An 18,482-nucleotide genomic window follows, 5' to 3' on the forward strand; every position below is an offset into this window, starting at 1 on the left:
ATTCTTTCCTCTCCTTGCAGAGATAACAGATTTGGCTAGATGGCATCTGATTGGTCAGCTGCTAACCAATCAGATGCTGTCTAGCCTGAATTGTCATTGCTGCAAGGAAAGAAGAGCTATTTCCCATGGTTAGGCTGCGGTATACCATTACTGATGAGAGTGCTGGACCACGAGGCGAGGGAGCTCAGAGACTAGGTGGCCATCTCGGATCGAGACCAGACTGCGTCCCTCAAATATTTTTCTTTCTTCTGCACATGTACATCTTTTATGGGCCCTTTTAATTTGGTCATAGGGTCTTGTGCTACCAACCTTCCCTATATAATAACTTCAGAGTGTCCCTGGGTAGTGAATTGGTTTTGTTAAATCTAATGCTGCTTGCTATTTGTGTACAATGAGGCATGAGCGAGAGGTTACATTGAAGCAAATGCAGTTCCTTATGTCTCGTTCAGTCGTCTGTCGTTTTGCATGCTAGCCTCATATTGAAAATGCAGACATTATTAAAGTTTAAGAAAATTCTTGCACAGCAAAAAACCTTCTTCAGGAACTGATGTAATGTATTAAAATGTACTCCCTTTTTTTGTTTCCGAGCATGCGTGGTCTTGGTCTCTTGAATTTTTTTTTTTTTTTTGACGTATGCTCTACTGATAAAACGAAAATCATTCGCTCTATTATTGTGTGAGAAATTTTCATGCATATCTCCATTTAAAATGTACTAATTATCAGATTATTGTACGATCTCTCTGAAAGCGATTTTTGTTCTCTGATTTTCTGATTGTGTGTACTTAGGCATTAGACGTCATGAAAGCTGGTGATATCTTGATGGTAATGGATTTTATAAAATGTTCTAAGGAGAATCTGTCAAGTTGTTTCTGCATAGTGCACCTGTATTTCAGTGCAACCTCTTTCTTTAGAGTTCAATTCGGCAGAAGAAAGCATAGTCTTTGTCCTTTGTTCACCAGTGGGAGCCTGACATAAGCTGGTTCCAGTGAGCAAATGTGCCTGGTGGTAAAGTTGAATGTATATAGGCACATCCTTGAAAGCATCATGGGGCTGGTTTATTGGCATGCATGCAGCTGGAATATACTAGTCTATCCAAACATGCCATATATTAGCTGCTATATTCTCTATAGGTTTATTGGAATTTGACCTTTTCTCTCTATAGCAGATATTTGTAAAGTCATTGTTACTAGTTCAGTGCTTCCATGTAGAAGATTTTGTATCATGGTGTGCGTGGTGTTGTGTGCTTTTTATTTTATTTTTATTCTAACTCCTAACTTTTTGAAAAAAAAATGTATATACACTGCGCAAAATTAAAGGAACATTTTTGAAAACGCATTAGATCTCAATGGGGAAAAATATCATGCTGGATATCTTTACTGATATGGACTGGTAATGTGTTAGGAACAGAAGGATGCCCCATTGTTTGATGGAAATTAACATTATGAACCTACAGAGGACTGAATTCAAAGACTCCCTGAAAATCAAAGTGGAAAAAATGCTGCAGCAGGCTAGTCCATTTTGCTGAAATTTCATTGCAGCAACTCCAAATGGTACTCTGTAGCTTGGAAGGCCCCCACGTGCTTGTATGCATGCCTGACCACGGGGAATTCTCCTAATGAGACGACAGATAGTGCCCTGGGGTATTTCCTCCTAGATCTGGACCAGGGCATCACTGAGCTCCTGGACAGTCTGAGGTGCAACCTGGCGTCGTCGGATGGACCGAAACATGATATCCCAAAGGTGTTTTATTGGATCTAGGTCAGGCGAGCGTGGGGGCCATGCAATGGTATCAATTCCTTCATCCTCCAGGAACTCCCTGCATACTCTCGCCCAGGGTGGATTTGATTTAAATCAAACTGATTTAAATCACTAGTCAGGCTTGATTTAAATCATAGTTTTCTACATAGACTAATTCTTGCTGGTATAACTTTAATATGCAAGTAGATGAAGATTTTTAGAATAACTTTTCATATTAGTTTTTTTTATCCCCAGTTTAATAGGTTAATCATTTATATTTGGACAACTTTTCTGTTGTACTTAGGAAGGAGAAAAATAATCATTACCTTAATAATAACAATTTAAATAGATTTATTCATCTGAAACAATAACATTACAGCATATGTTATTTGCTTAAACAAACATCCATGTTTAACTAATTTGGCTAAACAAAATATATATATTTTAAGAAACTTAGACTGTCAGCCCCTTCCTCCTCACACTTAGTTTCACTTTCTTCCGATTTTTTTTTTTTTTTTTATCATTGATTTTTATCCACCCTGCTCTCGCCACATGAGGCCAGGCATTGTCGTGCACCAGGAGTAACCCAGGACCCACTGCACAAGTTGGATAATGGGTCCATGGATTTCATCCCAATACCTAATTGGCAGGGTGCCATTGTCTAGCCCAGGGGTGGGCAAACTTTTTGACTTGAGGGCCGCAATGGGTTCATATATTGGACCCGGGGGTCGAACCAAGAGTAGATGAATGATGTGTATGTGTCATCCATAGTAAGTATAGTAATATTCCCCCATAGTAAGTATAGTAATTCATCCCCCCTATAGTAATTCATCCCCCCTATAGTAATTCATCCCCCATATAGTAATTCATCCCCCATATTAAGTCCCCAAGTCCCCCCTGTGTCAATTCACTTACCTTTGCTCCGCGCGTTCCTCTCGCCGTGTTCCCGCGCCGTTCCGGTGTAGCATGAAAATCTGTCTCCTATGAGGATCTGTCCCCCTCGACGTATCTGCGCATGTGCCAGTTTCAGGCATTAGCAGCCGATCGGCGATCTCCGGCACATTCGCAGATACGTCGAGGGGGACAGATCCTCATAGGAGACAGATTTTCATGCTACACCGGTCTTCAGGGCGGACTGTGAGAGGAGCCTAGCGGGAGCCTAGCTCCGCGGGCTGGATTAAAAGGTCCGCCGGGCCGTAGTTTGCCCATTGCTGGTCTAGCCTGTAGAGGTCTGTGTGTCCCTCCATGGATATGTCTTCCCAGACCATCACTGACCCACCACCAAAATGGTCATGATGAACAGCATAACGTTCTCCACGGCTTCTCCAGACCCTTTCATGTCAGTCACATGTGCTCAGGATGAACCTGCTCTCATCTGTGAAAAGCACAGGGTGCCAATGTCAGTGGCAAATGCCAATTGAGCTCTATGGTGCCGGGCAATGAGCACAGGGCCCACAAGAGGGTGTTAGGCCCTCAGGCCACCCTCATAAAGCCGGTTTCTGATTGTTTGGTCAGAGACATTCACACCAGTGGCCTGGTGGAGGTAATTTTGTAGGGCTCTGGCAGTGCTCATCCTGTTCATTCTTGCACAATGGAGCAGATACAGGTCCTGCTAATGGGTTAAGGACCTTCTATGGCCCTGTCCAGCTCTCCTAGAGTAACTGCAGTCTCCTGGAATCTCCTCCAAGACTGTGCTGGGTGACAGAGCAAACCTTCTGGCAATGGCACGTATTGATGTGCCATCCTGGAGGAGTTGGACTGCCTGTGCAACCTCTATAGGGTCCAGGTATTGCCTCATGCAACCAGTAGGGACACTGACCCTTGCTAAATGCTAAACTAGTGGAAAACCGTCAGAATAGACGAGTAGGGAAAATTTCAGTGGCCTCCACCTATAAAACCATTCCTGTTGTGGGTGTTGTTTCATTCTTGCCCATCTAGTGCACCTGTTGTTAATTAACAAAATCTGCTACATCTAGTATTTTGTATGACCTCCATGATTTGTAAGGACAGCAGCAAGAATTCTAGACATGGAATGAACACGTTGGCAACATATTGCAACATCTATCTTTTTCCATTCTTCAAGAATTACCTCTTTTTTTAGAGCCTGGATGCTGGATGGAGAGTGATGTTCAACTTGTCTCTTCAGAATTCCCCATAGGTGTTCATTTGGGTTCAGATCAGGAGATATACTTAGCCACTGGATCACTTTCATCCTGTTTTTCTTCAGAAATGCAACAGTGGCTTTAGATGCGTGTTTTGGATCATTATGTTGGAAAAGTGCACGATGACCAAGGGCACGGAGTGATGGTAGCGTCTTCTTTCAATATAGAATAGTATATCTGTGAATTCATGATATCATTAAAATGAAGCTCCCTGACACATACAGCACTCATGCAGCCCCACAGAAGGACACTGCCACCACCATGTTTCACTGTAGGCACCATGCATTTTTCTTTGTACTCCACCAGTGTGACGCCATACAGTTTTGAAGCCAACAGTTCCAAAAACATTTTTATCTTGGTCTCATCACTCTGGAGTACCAGTAGTCTTCTTTTTCAGCAAGGGCCCTGGCAAATTCTAGATGGGCTTTTTTGTGTGTGGGCTTTAGGGAAGGCTTCCTCCGTGGAGGACACCCATGAAGCCATTCCTCTGCAGTGTACGCCGTATTGTGTCACGGGAAACAATCACCCCAGTTTGGCTTTCTACTACTTTAGCTAACTACAGTGAACTTGCATGGCGATTTTTCTTCAACCCTTCTCATCAGAAGATGCTACTGTTGAGGTGTTAACTTCCTTGGATGGCCTGAACATCTCTTTGAGATGGTTGAAATTCCATCTTTGTTACATTTTTGTATCACTTTTGCTACACTATACTGACTGATAAGTGAAAGCTTTGCTGATGTTCTTGTAGCCTTCAGCTTTCTTGTGTAAAAAAAAAATAAATTAAAAAAAATTATTTGCTCTCAGGCGTTGTGACATTTCTCTTTCATGTGGTGCCATTGCTGACAGCATGAAATGGAAAGGGGTTTTCTTTAAAGCCGGTCATATGTGCGTTGAATTCCGGAATAACTTTCTTTCAAAAAATCTTTTCTAAGAATTTTCGGTCGAATTTCGCTCCATTAGTGGGTCACAGAAATGGCCAATTTTCATGTGACTATTGAATTTGAGTAGTATATTGGGTATGTTGGAAATTTTTTTTGATAATGAACAATTTTGAATCAATGATTGGAGATTCGTGCGGGAAATATAATTGAAAAAGAAATGAGCATGAGCTGTGACCTGGAAAGAAAACAAAATTCTTGGCCACTAAAATTCTTTTCTGTAGCAACATCAGGTAAAATTGAAGGCTTGGTCGAATTTCAAAATTGGTGGTGGCACCATCGGATTACAAAACGCACAAAATTTCCCATTTTTCTAACAAAAAAATTTGTTTGGAATTCGAGCCATATATGGCTTGCTTAAGTAATGCCCTTTTTAGAATCGACTCTGCTGGACACCTGTTTAATGAATAAATAGACTCACCTGTAGTTGAATTCTTAAGATTTTGTTGTCTAAAATGTAGCTTTTCTCTAAAGACTTTCATTGGGTGTATTTTGTGTGTGCGAATTAAATCGTTTGCATTCAATGGCCTGCATTTGTGGGAATACTTTGTAGTATAATGTGCCGTAAAAAATGATTCTGAAAGGAAAGTTTTTTTTTTTTTGTTCTTTTTTTGACAAATCTGTTGGGGTGTACTAATGTACGTTTAGCAGTGTGTGTAAATATATATGTAAAAAAAAAAATGTGTGTGTATATAATATAAAAAAATCTCTATCTTATGTGGGATAAACATTTTTTTCTTTTTCGTTCAACCAGGTGTTCTGAAACACCCCCCCCCCCCCCCCCCCCAAGAAAGTGGGTAAAGCGGTCTCCTCCCTCCTGGGTGACAGACCCATCTGAAATACTGTGTTTGGCATTTCTGAACACGAAATATAATTCTATATAATTCTAAACAATCAACCAGTTTCCAGAATGCAACCTGTAGATAGTGGAAGATGCTTTAACAAGAATTATAATTATTTTTAGTATAAAACTGAATTTGGGACTTGGTCATAAACGTCGTGACCTTCCAGCACCCATCCCTTAAACCAGATGATTGGTCAAATGGTTTCTGTTAACACCCCTTTTGATACCACAGAAAAAGAATTTGAGGACTTGTTGTCAAGCTCTCATGTTACCGTCAACCAAGGAACATCTGTCAAGTTATGAGAGCTAACACCTTAAAATTCCTTAATTCACTGTTGTGTTTATGGTTTCTTTATTTCTTTGTAACACCCTTTTATTTGCACCATTTTGACCTTTTCATTATTAAACTCTTTGAAAAGTGTTAAAACTGTCCCTATGGCTTTTAATGCAAGCTAAAAGAATCCATGTCTCTTGAAGAGGGCTATTGTATATGACAAATCTCTGAATATATATACCTGTCTGTGGTGACTGTGTGCAGACTTTTATTGTTCACATTTGCTCTTGCTAATATTGTGAAAGGTTGATAGGCCCAAAGTGATCTGGTGGCAGGTTGGAGTTTAAAGGGCCAATTGTTTGGGTAACTAAACCCAGTGTCAACCACTCTGTCTGCTGGCACTTAGATTGTGGTCCCGCAAGCCAGAAAATCTTTGTTCAGGGTGCAGCTGAGAATAACATTATGTAAGTGACAGTGTGATATTAGCTGGTCCTTTGTCAGGAGATGGTGAGAAGGGCAGGGGTCGGGCACCGCGTTTGTCACAGCATGCACCTCGTTGGACTTAAGTTGTAGTATGCCTGCATATTTTTCAAAGTGGCTGATTTCCTTGAATTCAGCTGTAAGAATAAATTAATTTTGACTTGCCTGTAAATTGCATATATTGGGGCACAGTACAGGACAATGGCCACTTTCATCTCTGTTTGTGTTACTCTGCATTGCTTGCAGCAAAGCTGAGTACTCGTGGGGTGGGGTTGTAGTATGTCCAGGTGGACGTGCCCTGCAAAGCTTTTACCAGTGTCCAGTCACCTGAAGATAACAACAGCCTACAACCAGGATATATACATATCCAGCCTGTGTCCCATACTGTACTCCAATATAAAAAAAAAATGTACAGGTAAGCAAAAAAATTCCTTTTTCAGGGTGTCTGGTAAAAAAAAATGCCAGTTTTTTTTATTCCCAAATGGAACTTTCTAAAACATTGTAATACTTTTTCTTATAGACTTGCTTCAAGGGGGGATGTATTCCCCCTACTCTTTTTAGACAAGAAGTGATTTAGCTGGAATTGGGCTTACCTGCCTGTAGGTTTGCCTCCTCTAAATAGTGAGAGGGGAATTCATCAAAACTGGATCTGAAAGAATCTAGCACAGATGTGCATGGCAAACAGTCCACATCTATCTTCATTCTTAAATCGGATCTAAAGTAAGTGAGGTACATGCCTTCCCCCCCAACTGTATAGTCCCTCCTTGGCATCTTTGCCTGTGCGCTGGTCTTCAGTTGTCTTTGTTGGCTGGCCTAGGGTGACATCACTCCTGCACATATGGAAGAGGTAGTCATTCTGGCATACAGACTGGCCTGGCGCAGTAAGCTGAGCTTCACAAATACAGGTCCATTTGCAGCATCAGACGGTGAGCAAGCAGGTGAAGGCATTTTATTGCAGAAGAGATGTTGCAAGTCTCTTCTGCAATAAAAGCCTGTCTTCTTGCTGTTTGCTGCAGCAGAATTAAACCTAGTAGTTTGACCATTTTTCCAAAACTGTTGTATTCAAGGCATGTTGCGGAAGAATGGTCTGTGCCATTTTAGTTTTTAAACTAAATTTTGATATTAAATTTGATATTAAAATTAACACAGCTTGTGTATCACAACGGTTAGATCTGCCTGTAATGCATGTTCAAAATGTTAGATTATTACTCCAGGAGTATATAATATATTTGGGAAATTCTAAAGAAATGCTTAAATATTGCATTACAGTTTAACCACTTGCCCTCCGGAAGATTTACCCTCTTCTGACCAGGCCAGTTTTTGTTATTCAGCACTGTGCTATTTAAACTAATGCGCGGTCGTGCAATGCTGCACCCAAACGAAATGTATCCTTTTTTTCACACAAATAGAGCTTTCTTTTGGTGGTATTTGATCACCACTGGGTTTTTTTATTTTTTGCATTATAAACAAAAAGACCGAAATGAGGTTTTTTTTTTTTTTTTTTTTTCAAAATTTTCAGTTATAAAAAAAAAATCCAATAAAGTTTGTCATAAATTTAGGCCAAAATGTTTTTTGCTACATGGCTTTGTTAGAAAGAAAAAAAAAATCCCAGTAAGTGTATATTAATAGGTTTGTGTGAAAGTTATAGCGTCTACAAACTGTTATAGATACTGGAATTTACACAGCTTTTACTTTCTGACTGCCTATCACATTTTTTGAGGTGCAAAAATGCCAGGGAAGTACAAACACCCCCAAATGACCCATTTTTTGAAAGTAGACCCCCCAAGCTATCTGCTGAGAGGCATGTTGAGTCCATGGAAAATTTTTTTAATTTTTTTCCACAAAGTTGTAATTTAAATGGTATTTTGCTCACACATGCTATGGGTATAATTGGAATTAGACCCCAAAATATATTCTGCTACTTCTCCTGAATATGGGGATACCACGTGTGAGACTTTTTGGCAGCCTAGCTGCATACAGTAGCCCGAAATCCAGTGACCCCTTTTGAAAGCCTTATGGTGCGTAAATTCCTCATTTAATTTCCTCACTGCCTATGACAGTTTCAGAGGCACTAAAATTCCAGGCTACCACAATCCCCCCACAAATTACCCCTTTTTTGGAAAGTAAACACCCCAGACTATTTGCTGAAAGGCATGTTAAGTCAATGAAGTACTTTATTTTTTACCACAAAGTTTTGAAAAATGACGTTTATTTTTTTACACAAAGTTGTCACTTGAATTATATATTGCTCACACATGCCATGGCTATATGTAGAATTACACCCCAAAATACATTCTGCTACTTCTACCGAGATACCACATGTGTGAGACTTTTTGGGAGCCTAGCCACATACAGAAGCCCGAAATCCAGTGACCCTTTTGAAAGCCTGAAGGTGGGTAACTTTGTTTTACTTGCTCACTACCTATCAGTTTCGAAGGCCCTGAAATGCCAGGATAACAAATCCCAATGACCCCTTTTTGGAAAGTAGACACCCCAAGGAATTTAATAAGAGGCATGGTGAGTATTTTGTAGATTTTTTTTTTTTTTTGCAAGGTTTTGAGGAAAATAAAATGTTCATTTTTCTTTCTAAATTTTCCAAAAATTTGTGGCAACAAACGAGACCTGCAAAATATTCACCATGCTTCTTGTCAAATTCTTTTGGATGTCTACTTTCCAAAAAGGGATCATGGGGGGGGGGGGGGGGGTTTGAACTATTCTGGCATTTCAGGGCCTCCAAAGCTGATAGGTAGCCAGGAAAAGGTATGGGGAAATAAAGCCCTTTAAAAGCCTCCAAGGTGCTTTTTGGATTTTGGGGTCCTGTACTTGGCTAGACTTCCAAAACATGTGGTAAGGCTACTCTAACATCTACTAAAGGAGAGGAGGAGTGGACAGTCCCTAGTGGTTGGAAGAGATAGACCAACGATGGAGAGATTTCAATAAACATGCAGCTTAACATGCATTGGAGGTGAGAGCACTGAGGTGTCAACTATAATGTATGAATTTCACGTGAAGCATGGATCTAAACTTTGAGGTGTTCTGGAGAAGCTGCGGAGAACGCTACGCTGCCTGTAACATCGCTCAGCATGACCATTTTGGTGGTGTCAGTGATGATCTAGGGAGACGTCCATGAAGGGACACACAGACCTCTACAGGCTAGACAATGGCACGCTGACTGCCATTCGGTATTGGGACCCATCGTCTGGCCCTGCGCTGGTGCAGTGGGTCCTGGGTTCCTCCTGGTGCACGACAATGCCCGGCCTCATGTGGTGAGAGTATGCAGGCAGTTCCTGGAGGATGAAGGAATTGATACCATTGCATGGCCCCCACGCTCGTCTGACCTAAATCCAATAGAACACTTATGTGATATTATATTTCAGTCCATCCGACGCCGCCAGGTTGCAGCTCAGACTGTCCAGGAGATCATTGATGCCCTGGTCCACACCTGGGAGGAAATACCCCAGAACACCTGGGAGGAAATACCTCAGAACACCATCTGTCTCATTAGGAGCATGCCCCGATGTTGTCTGACATGCATACAAGCACGTGGGGGCCATACAAACTACTGAGTACCATTTTTGAGTTGCTGCAATGAAATTTCAGCAAAATGGGCTAGCCTGCTGCATCTTTTTTTCACTTTGATTTTCGGGGTGTTTTTGAATTCAGTCCTCTGTAGGTTAATTTTCATTTCCATCAAATGATGGGGCTTCCTTACATTCCTAACACATTACCCAGTCCATATCTGTACAGATATACAGCATGATATTTTTACCTATTGAGATCTGATGTTTAAAGTGTTCCTTTAATTTTTTTGAGCAGTGTAGTTTGCTTTTGAGCTTAATACTGTTTTAAGGTTCTACTGGAGTCGCATATCTCAGGATGCTCTTATGTTATTTGTGGGCAGAGCTTGCATTATTGGACTTTGGTTTGCTGCCATATACCTTATCTCTTTTATTGGACATCAGCTGTGGTGTATAGTCATGCCAGGGGTTCTTTAATACTCCTTAAAAAAGAAGTAAATTGTACATTAATAATTTGTTCTGAAATATGGTGTATAATTTATAGTAATGAGATTTAATGGAACTACGGCTCAAAACCATTTGTAGTGATTCAGTCTGCTGTATACTTGTAGACTTACTGGAAGAATTGGGTGCTTGTTTTGGTATTTGGGCTATGTAACTTTTGAGGGTTTTTACAATTTTTTTCTTGTTTTCAGAGCTTCTGAAAGAAACTCAGCGCTTAGTAAAGGAGAAGCTTGAGTTACACTGCCAAGCCGACAAGGACCGATCAAACTTACTTTCCCATATGAGGGTCCTGGAAATGGAACTGGAAGACCAAATGGCTCGTAACCAGGAGTTGTTGAAGAAAACAAGTGAAATGACTGATCTTGAGCAGCAGATTCAGTCTCTAGAGAAGCAGCTAAAGCATCAGAGACAATTTATGGATGTATGTATTTCAGTTTTATATTCCAAGAATAAAATTGTTATATTAAATCTTGCAGAAGTTTTCAATGAGGCAATTAAGTGACTCAGTAATAGTTTAGACTAAATTTTAGAGTGTAAAAATCTTTTGAATAAAATGTAGTATTAGACTACATTTATAACATTAAAGATGTAAAATACCAGTTTATAAACGTTCAAAAGAGAAAACTTTACCACACTTGTTTACTGGCCCTTAAGTAGCCATTATATCAAAGCCCAATTATAATCTTGGTTTTATTATCTGGTTGGGCTGCTTTTACAAGTAAAGATTCTTTTTTTTTTTTTTTTTTTTTTTTTTTTTTTTTTTTTTTTTTAATAATGAATGTTTATTAGTGGTTAGAACTATATGAAGCTGCCCTGTGCTGGCTGCATGTTGGAGATCCTAATCTCTGCTTTCTTACATTTGTGGCAGTCTGGGCCTCCCTACAGTACAACATACCTTCTGCACAGTACTCCAATTTACAATTCTTACACTCCCTGAGCAGCATTGTTGATTTGAAGCACTGTGGGTCTCCAGTAGTCCAACATGCTACTAAACCAGTTCTAAGTGTGAAAAAAGTGTCACATGTATTACTTGTTATACAGCCTAACTTCACACCAATAATTAAAAAAAAAAAAAAAAGACTTCAGTTGGGCTTAAAGTGGAACTAAGCCCTCTCAATCAACAGTAAAGCGGTACTAAAACAAAACCAAAAATCTTATTATATTGCAGCTTACCAATCATTAGTTTTGGGGGCTGCATTTGTTTTCTTTGGCTATTTTCCCTCTGTTTTCACCTGGTGATCTGGTCAGTAACACACCAGTATTAGTAAGACCCCACTCTGGAAGAATGAGTACAGGGGGGCACAGCAGACAGCAGCATTGTCAGTCTGGGAGTGTTAAATCTTTTAGCAGATTTGAATACAAATAACAAATTGAAGCCAAACTCCAGCTAACACTTCATAATCGATTACAGAAAACCGTTTTTGCTGACCGTTTTAATCACCCCTGTCGTTGAATGGTCTCAACAAGGTAAGCTGATACATTTGGCTGGAGAGCTTGAGCTTTTGAAAAACACTGACTGAATCACCAGATTAAGAGAGCCTAAAATAGTAAACTAATGCAGCAATCAAATCTAAGAATTGGTTAACTGCAATATATTAAACGTTTGCTTTTGTGTTTAATACTGCTTTAACTATTTTTAATACTTATGCTGTTAGCATTAGTAAATAGATGAGAAAGTATGTTACGTTTTTACTTGTTTTTGTTTTTAATTCTACTACTTTAACCGTACTGGAAAAACAAAGGTGTGTCCCCCCCACGAATAGAGCTTTCTTTCGGTGGTATTTGATCACCTGTGCGGTTTTTAATTTTTTTGTGCTGTAAAAAAGACAATTTTGAGAAATATTCTTGAATTTTTGCTGTTAAAAATGTCCAGTAAAAAAATTTAAAAACAAATTTTGTCATAAATGTATTCTGCTACATGTCTGCTAGAAAAGAAAAAAATCTCAATATGTGTAAATTAATTGGTTTACGTGAAAGTTATAGCTTTTACAAGTGTGTGTGTGTGTCTATATATATATATATATATATATATATATATATATATATATCTATAGATACACATTTTTAACTAGTAATGGCGGCGATCAGTGACTTGTAGTGGGAATGCAGCGGGTGAACTGACTTGGTGTCATTGACATCCCCAGTGACACCAGTACAGTGATCAGTGCTAATACAAAGCACTGACACTGTACTAATGGCACTGGGCTGGAAGGGGTTAACGTGGGGCAATCAAAGGGTTAACTATGCTGTATGTTTTACTGTGGGGCTGTGTTTATGCTTCACTGTAAGCACACGGCTTTGCATGGCTATGGAGATGCTCGGCAATCGCCAGGTGCCAGAGAGTAATAACTGGCTGGGACTTGGTGATTGACAGCTGCGGCAGCGAATGGCGGCACAGGTAGGGCTCGTGCGCTTACCCTACCCGGAAATGCGAAGTTGCGTATATATACGTGATTTTGCACACCTGTGCCGCCCTGTAGCAGTAGGGACGGGAAGCAGTTAAAGACTGCACTAGCTAAAGCTTTTACTGAAGTTATAATAGGATTATGCTTGTTTATTCTTCATGTCTCATTAAAGGAACAAGCTGTTGAGCGTGAACATGAGAGAGATGACTTCCAACAAGAGATCCATAATCTGGAGGAGCAGCTAAAACAAGCATTGAAAAACCATGGAGATTCCAGGACATACAGGGTGAGTAAAGCAAATGTGGGGCATGCTTGTCCCATTTTGTATTCTGTAGATAGGTTTTATATGTATGAAATTGGTGTTTAGTCCCAGTTCACTTTTTTTTCTTATCTTTACTTATTAAACTTTTGTTTGGTGTTCTTAAAAATGTTGTGCAGAATTTATAAATTGAGGCCCAACTCAAGGCATACCCTTTTTGGTTATGGATAAGGCTGCATTCACACCTATGCGGTTTTTTCCGTGATTTTTTTTTTAGTTCAAATCAATGAAAACATTTATCAATATAAAACGTGTAGAAGAAATGCACAAAATGCAATCTGTGTTTTTGTGTGTTAGCTGATTTTAAGATGATACTTAACACCCCAAACCCCCCCCCCCACACACACCTCCAATAGAAGATGTACAGAGAAATTGGCTAGAGTTTTTTTTCGACACGGCTTGTAAGCACACTTCTCATTTCCCAGGGTTTCACAGACTAAATATGTTTCGTGTTACTTGCTAAATATGGATGCAACATGAAATGTGGAGTTGGCTTTTAAAGTGGCCCTGTGGTAAGAAAAGCATGGGGTTGCCATTGTTTACACCACCAGAAATTATGAATTCTGACAGTTTGTTCAGAATAAATGACTGTCAGAAAATCACTAAAGCCAAGTGCAGTCATTCATTTAGCATTTTCAAAAAGGGACAAAAATGGACATACCATACTTTTTTTTTTTTTTTTTTTTTTTTTTTTTTTCCCATACCTTAAAGCAAAATTACTAACTCTCCACCTGGTGAAAGCATTGCTATTTTTGGAGAAACCTTTAAAACATTTACTTTGACTTGAGTTATTAATAGCTTTTGGATCCCGTGATAGCTGGTCACATGACCTAGTGCCCAGCTATTCAGATACTTGATCTCTGCTAAAAAGGCTATGGAGTCTGATCATACACTGTAAAATCAAATCATGAAATAACTAGATTTCTCACATGACCATGCTCTAATATTCCAGGGCAGCCTTTTCTGCTTTATACTGTACAGTATGTCAGTATTGTTACTTGTTGATTAATGGCTCTATCATCTTTTCCCCTTCTCTCTTTTGGTGAAATAGCACCATGACTGGAGTGAACAGGTATGAATGGTTCGGTTTTCATCAGAAACCTACCTGTTTTCTTCTAATGTAAATTATTGTAGCTGATAACATGCAGAATGATTCACTTACATGATATCTTCCTCCAATTAATGACTGCTGTGTTTAATAGTGCTGCATGGCAACTATTAGGCAATCCTTGGCATTCTGTAGCTAATGTGTAACTACAGTCGTCCTCGTGGCTTTATTGACCCCCCCCCCTTTTCCTTCCGCAAACGCATGCTGGAGTTTGTAGTTTCATACCAGCCAGTTGGCCATAACTTGCATTTCCGTCCACCATTCTTCTATGCTTTACATCTAGTATTTCCTGATTGCATGTGTATTCGAGTAGTAGTTGTGTAGCAATAAATCTAATTTTCAATATTTCTGTGTGTCTTTTTTATCTGGCCCATTTCACCACCAATTACTAAGCTGTTGAGTTATTGCGTACATTAGATGGATTTGTCACTTCTTGATCCTTCTACAGGATGAAACTTTGGAGACAAATGTGAAAGAGAAAGTAGACCTAAACCTGCTGATTGAGGGAAAAGATCACCTAGAGCAACAAATAGCGGAAAGAAATGACGAAATCGACAAGATGTTGATGAGAATACAGGAACTGGAGCAAGCTGCTCTGAGCAATGCAGATGCATCCAAAAAATGCAGCCAGTTGGAAGCAGAACTGCAGAATATGCACAAGATACAAAAGGAATTATTGCAGGTAAGAAAAGAAATGTGTGTTCTGAAGTATCTTGTATCTGGCAAGGATGGTTCGCTATTTCATATGGTGGGTTAACTTAAAGAACAATTCCAGGCATGGGTATTTTTTACATAGTTGCATTAGACCAATGCAACTATGTATAAATCATACCTGGTCGATGCCCCTGGAATCTGGAAATCACTGAAGTAGACACTGCTACTACAGTTATCTCCACTTGATTCAGAGTGCTGCACCATTTGGCTGCACTTCTGCTTAATTAACATTTTTTTAATTAATGCAAAGCATTCTCTGCTTGGATGAGGTGCAGAGTGTGATTGGTCTCTACCTCGTCTCGTCAGAGAATGCTTTGCCTAGATATGGTATTTACAGTGGTCCACGCTGGACAAATGTAACTGTCTAAAAGACCTACATGTGGAATTCTTTGTTATGTATGTTCACAATCAAAGGGTTTTTTTTTTATTATTTATTTTTTAGTGAGCCTTATAGAGTATTTATTTATTAGTATGCAGGGTTACTTGTCAAAGAATATTATGGGCCCATTGGTACAACTTGTCTTTGCATCATCTGAGAGCATCTCTGGAGTTGAGTGTAGGCCCTTTCAGATGCCTTACCTTATGCTGATACTGGATGCTTTTTCCAACTTCTCTTTTTAGCAATGTCTGCATGGCAGTATTCTATAACCGATCCACAGTTTCTTTCGTGCTATAGGGTTTAGTCTTTTCATTCACAGTTTATAGATGAGTTCTATGCCAGGCTAGTTGTGCTTACTCTTTGAAAAAAATGTATACACTGGAATTCAAATTATTTTCAAATTCTAAGAATGGGTAGATTAGCTACTAAGAGGGAGTTAATATTTGCAGTTTATCAGCCTCTTGCTTTTCAAATACCTTTTTGTTGTAAGTTGACAAGAGCCTTTCACTCAGAAACATAGTGTAAAAAATGATCAATTCTTTTGAAAGTCTGTGCTAATTGGTGTTAAAGTCCATCAGAAAAAAAGTCCAACAAGAACGGAAAACCACATTCTGTGCATCACGAAAGGAGGAAGATGACACCTCCTATAATCCTGGCAAAAAAAAGACATGCAAGAGCTCTTACCAGAGCTATTGGACTTTTATATTAAAAAAGCAAACTTTTTTTATATGTTCAATTGATAGCCCCTGCGTGGGCGTGTTTTGTTGCCTCTTTTATACTGTTTAAAAATTAATTTAAAAAAAATTGAAATATAAAAAAGCCAACATTGCTTTAGGGGTTAACCCCGCAAGACCTAGTGGTGCGGCCAACTTACTGTTTACCGCATTTACATTGAAGCATGTAAACTACGTTCTTAGTAGAACAGGTGATAAACATATATTGATATTATATTCCTGTGAAGTTTGTGGTGATCAGAAACATTCGATCCTCGAATTAAGTGCGCAAACAGAACATTTGTGACAAGGAAAAAAAACAAGTTTTGAAAAAAGGAAGATCTCTTCCTTAAGTTTGTTTTGGGCATACACTATTCGTGCTTATTCATTGCATGATTTACTGGCAGAAACACTGAGTTGGAGCGGAGTCAAGGGGACAACTATCTCCACGCCATAAACCAGAGAGTCGTGTGGGGTTAACCCCTAAAGCTCTGTTGACTTTTTTTAATATTAAAGCCCAATAGCTCTGTTAAGAGCTCTTGCATGTCGTTTTTCACCAGGATTATAGGGGTGTCATCTTCCTCCTTTCTTGATGCACTGAATGTGGTTTTCGACTTCAGCACAACCAGCTCTTCCATAGATGAATCGAATCCTGGACAGTTTAGCAGGAACTTAACCCCTTCCTTGCCACTACCTCCCAGCCCTTCGAGAGGGTCTAAATGTTGGGAGGGGTGGTACAGCGATCATGTGACCGCTGTGATTGGCAGTCACAGCAGTCACATGATTGGAAATCTCTGGATCGGGAGCTTTCCAGTACCAGCCGTCAACTGTGCTGGGAGCGAGATCCTAGCACAGGCAAAAATGTTAACATAGGGACGCATATATACAGCCTCTCAGCGTTAAAGCTCACCTTCAGAGCGGCCGCATATACGCTTATCTCTGACTTGAACTGGTTAAGCTGCTCGCATCCAGTGAAAAAAAAAAACAGTTTTTTATATTTTTCATTTAATTTTCAAGCTCTCGTTTCCATTTGTAATATCAGCTATGTAGAGAGTGGATTGTTTTCATAGGTTAGAGGAGGAGCAGTAAAGCAGAACCATAGTGCAGCACTGCAGTGTTGGATATAGTGCTTGTATTAAGTATGTTTTGATGCCCCTCAATAACAATACATGAAAAACACGTTTTTGAAACATTAACATAAATAGAAAAAAACTGATACCAAGCTGACATTTTAAGTGAATTTGAAAACCATTTTAACTTTGATTTGATAGCTGAAAACCTTTTGTAACTTGTGTAAACAAAAAATGTTATAAGTCAAAGCAAAAGATGTAACTCATGTTTCCATGTCACTGCTTTAAATCTGTCAATATGGTTTAGGACAAAGAAGCTCTACAACAGCAGCAGTACAATAATGTGCTTCAGATCTCTGCCCTGCAGTCAAAGCTAGATGAGACCCGGCACAGATTGCCTGTGGAAGGCGAGCCTGATAGCCTCCTAAAGAAGGAATTACAAGCTGAGCGGGATGCCCTCCAAAGGAAAGAAAAAGAGGTATTGTCTTTAAGATCTATTTAAATGAAAGTCTAACACCAATGCAATGCACTTACTACATTTGTTTACAGGCTGAAAGTCTGGCTGAGCAGCTAGAGCTGTACAGAGAAGAGCTAACAAACAAGACAGAAGAGGTCCTTCAGCTGAACATGCAGCTGGAGATCCAGCGCAAACAGAGTGAGCAGGCTGTTCAGCAGTCTCAAGAGGAGTACCTGGTGCTAAAGGCAAGTGCAATGCTGAGGAGATCACAAGAGTCTCTGCTGCTGGATTAGTATGTAATCATTTTTAATTTTCTATTATCAGGAGGAAATGTCCTCTCTCCAGCTTGAAAGAACTCACAACAAACCTAGCTCTTCACTGGAACTTCTCCAGGCTTTGTTACAAGAAAAGAACCAGGAGATTGACCATTTAAATGAGCAACTTCTTAGACTGCAAGAGGAGGTAAATGATTATCTGAAGAAAATGTTTGTCATGCAGGCCATGCTTGTTTTCCCTTCATAATGCAGTTTTCAGTAAAATCCATTATTTATATGTGGGCATGGGTTAATTTGCGTGTTTTCATTTGCATGCTCGCATTAATATATTAAAGTATTTCCCTTTCATGTTTTCACGCTGGACATCATTTAACCTAGAAGGTAAGCTTTGTATTGGGGGGAGCAGTAAGTCTTCAAGGGACCGCTTTAGAGTAGAGGAGAGTATTGCAGCCAGGGCTTTTTTTTTTTTTTCTTTTTTTTTTTCCTGTAAATGCAGAGCTGAACATGCAGTAGAGGATAGACCATATACATTTGCACATGTATTGTTTGACATAATTATTGGATAGGTTGAAATTTACATTAAAG

General features: G+C 39.5%; 1 protein-coding gene across 3 annotated transcripts in view; it reads left to right on the forward strand.

Moving 5' to 3' along the window:
* PCNT (pericentrin) overlaps positions 1 to 18,482 on the forward strand; it is a 184,941-nt gene that overhangs the window by 80,219 nt on the left and 86,240 nt on the right. For 2 of the 3 annotated variants that reach the window (XM_089680884.1, XM_089680882.1), the window contains exons 24-30: positions 10,649 to 10,878; positions 13,035 to 13,148; positions 14,233 to 14,253; positions 14,738 to 14,971; positions 17,473 to 17,643; positions 17,715 to 17,867; positions 17,947 to 18,084. In XM_089680884.1, coding sequence (XP_089537010.1) covers positions 10,649 to 10,878; positions 13,035 to 13,148; positions 14,233 to 14,253; positions 14,738 to 14,971; positions 17,473 to 17,643; positions 17,715 to 17,867; positions 17,947 to 18,084 — 1,061 coding nt within the window. The remainder of the gene's footprint in view (positions 1 to 10,648; positions 10,879 to 13,034; positions 13,149 to 14,232; positions 14,254 to 14,737; positions 14,972 to 17,472; positions 17,644 to 17,714; positions 17,868 to 17,946; positions 18,085 to 18,482) is intronic. The other variant, XM_089680885.1, reaches the window with a different exon arrangement.

This window comes from Staurois parvus, unplaced genomic scaffold (assembly GCF_062004578.1).
Source record: "Staurois parvus isolate SC_StPar_1 unplaced genomic scaffold, SC_StPar_1.0 ptg000251l, whole genome shotgun sequence".
Lineage (NCBI taxonomy): Eukaryota > Metazoa > Chordata > Amphibia > Anura > Ranidae > Staurois > Staurois parvus.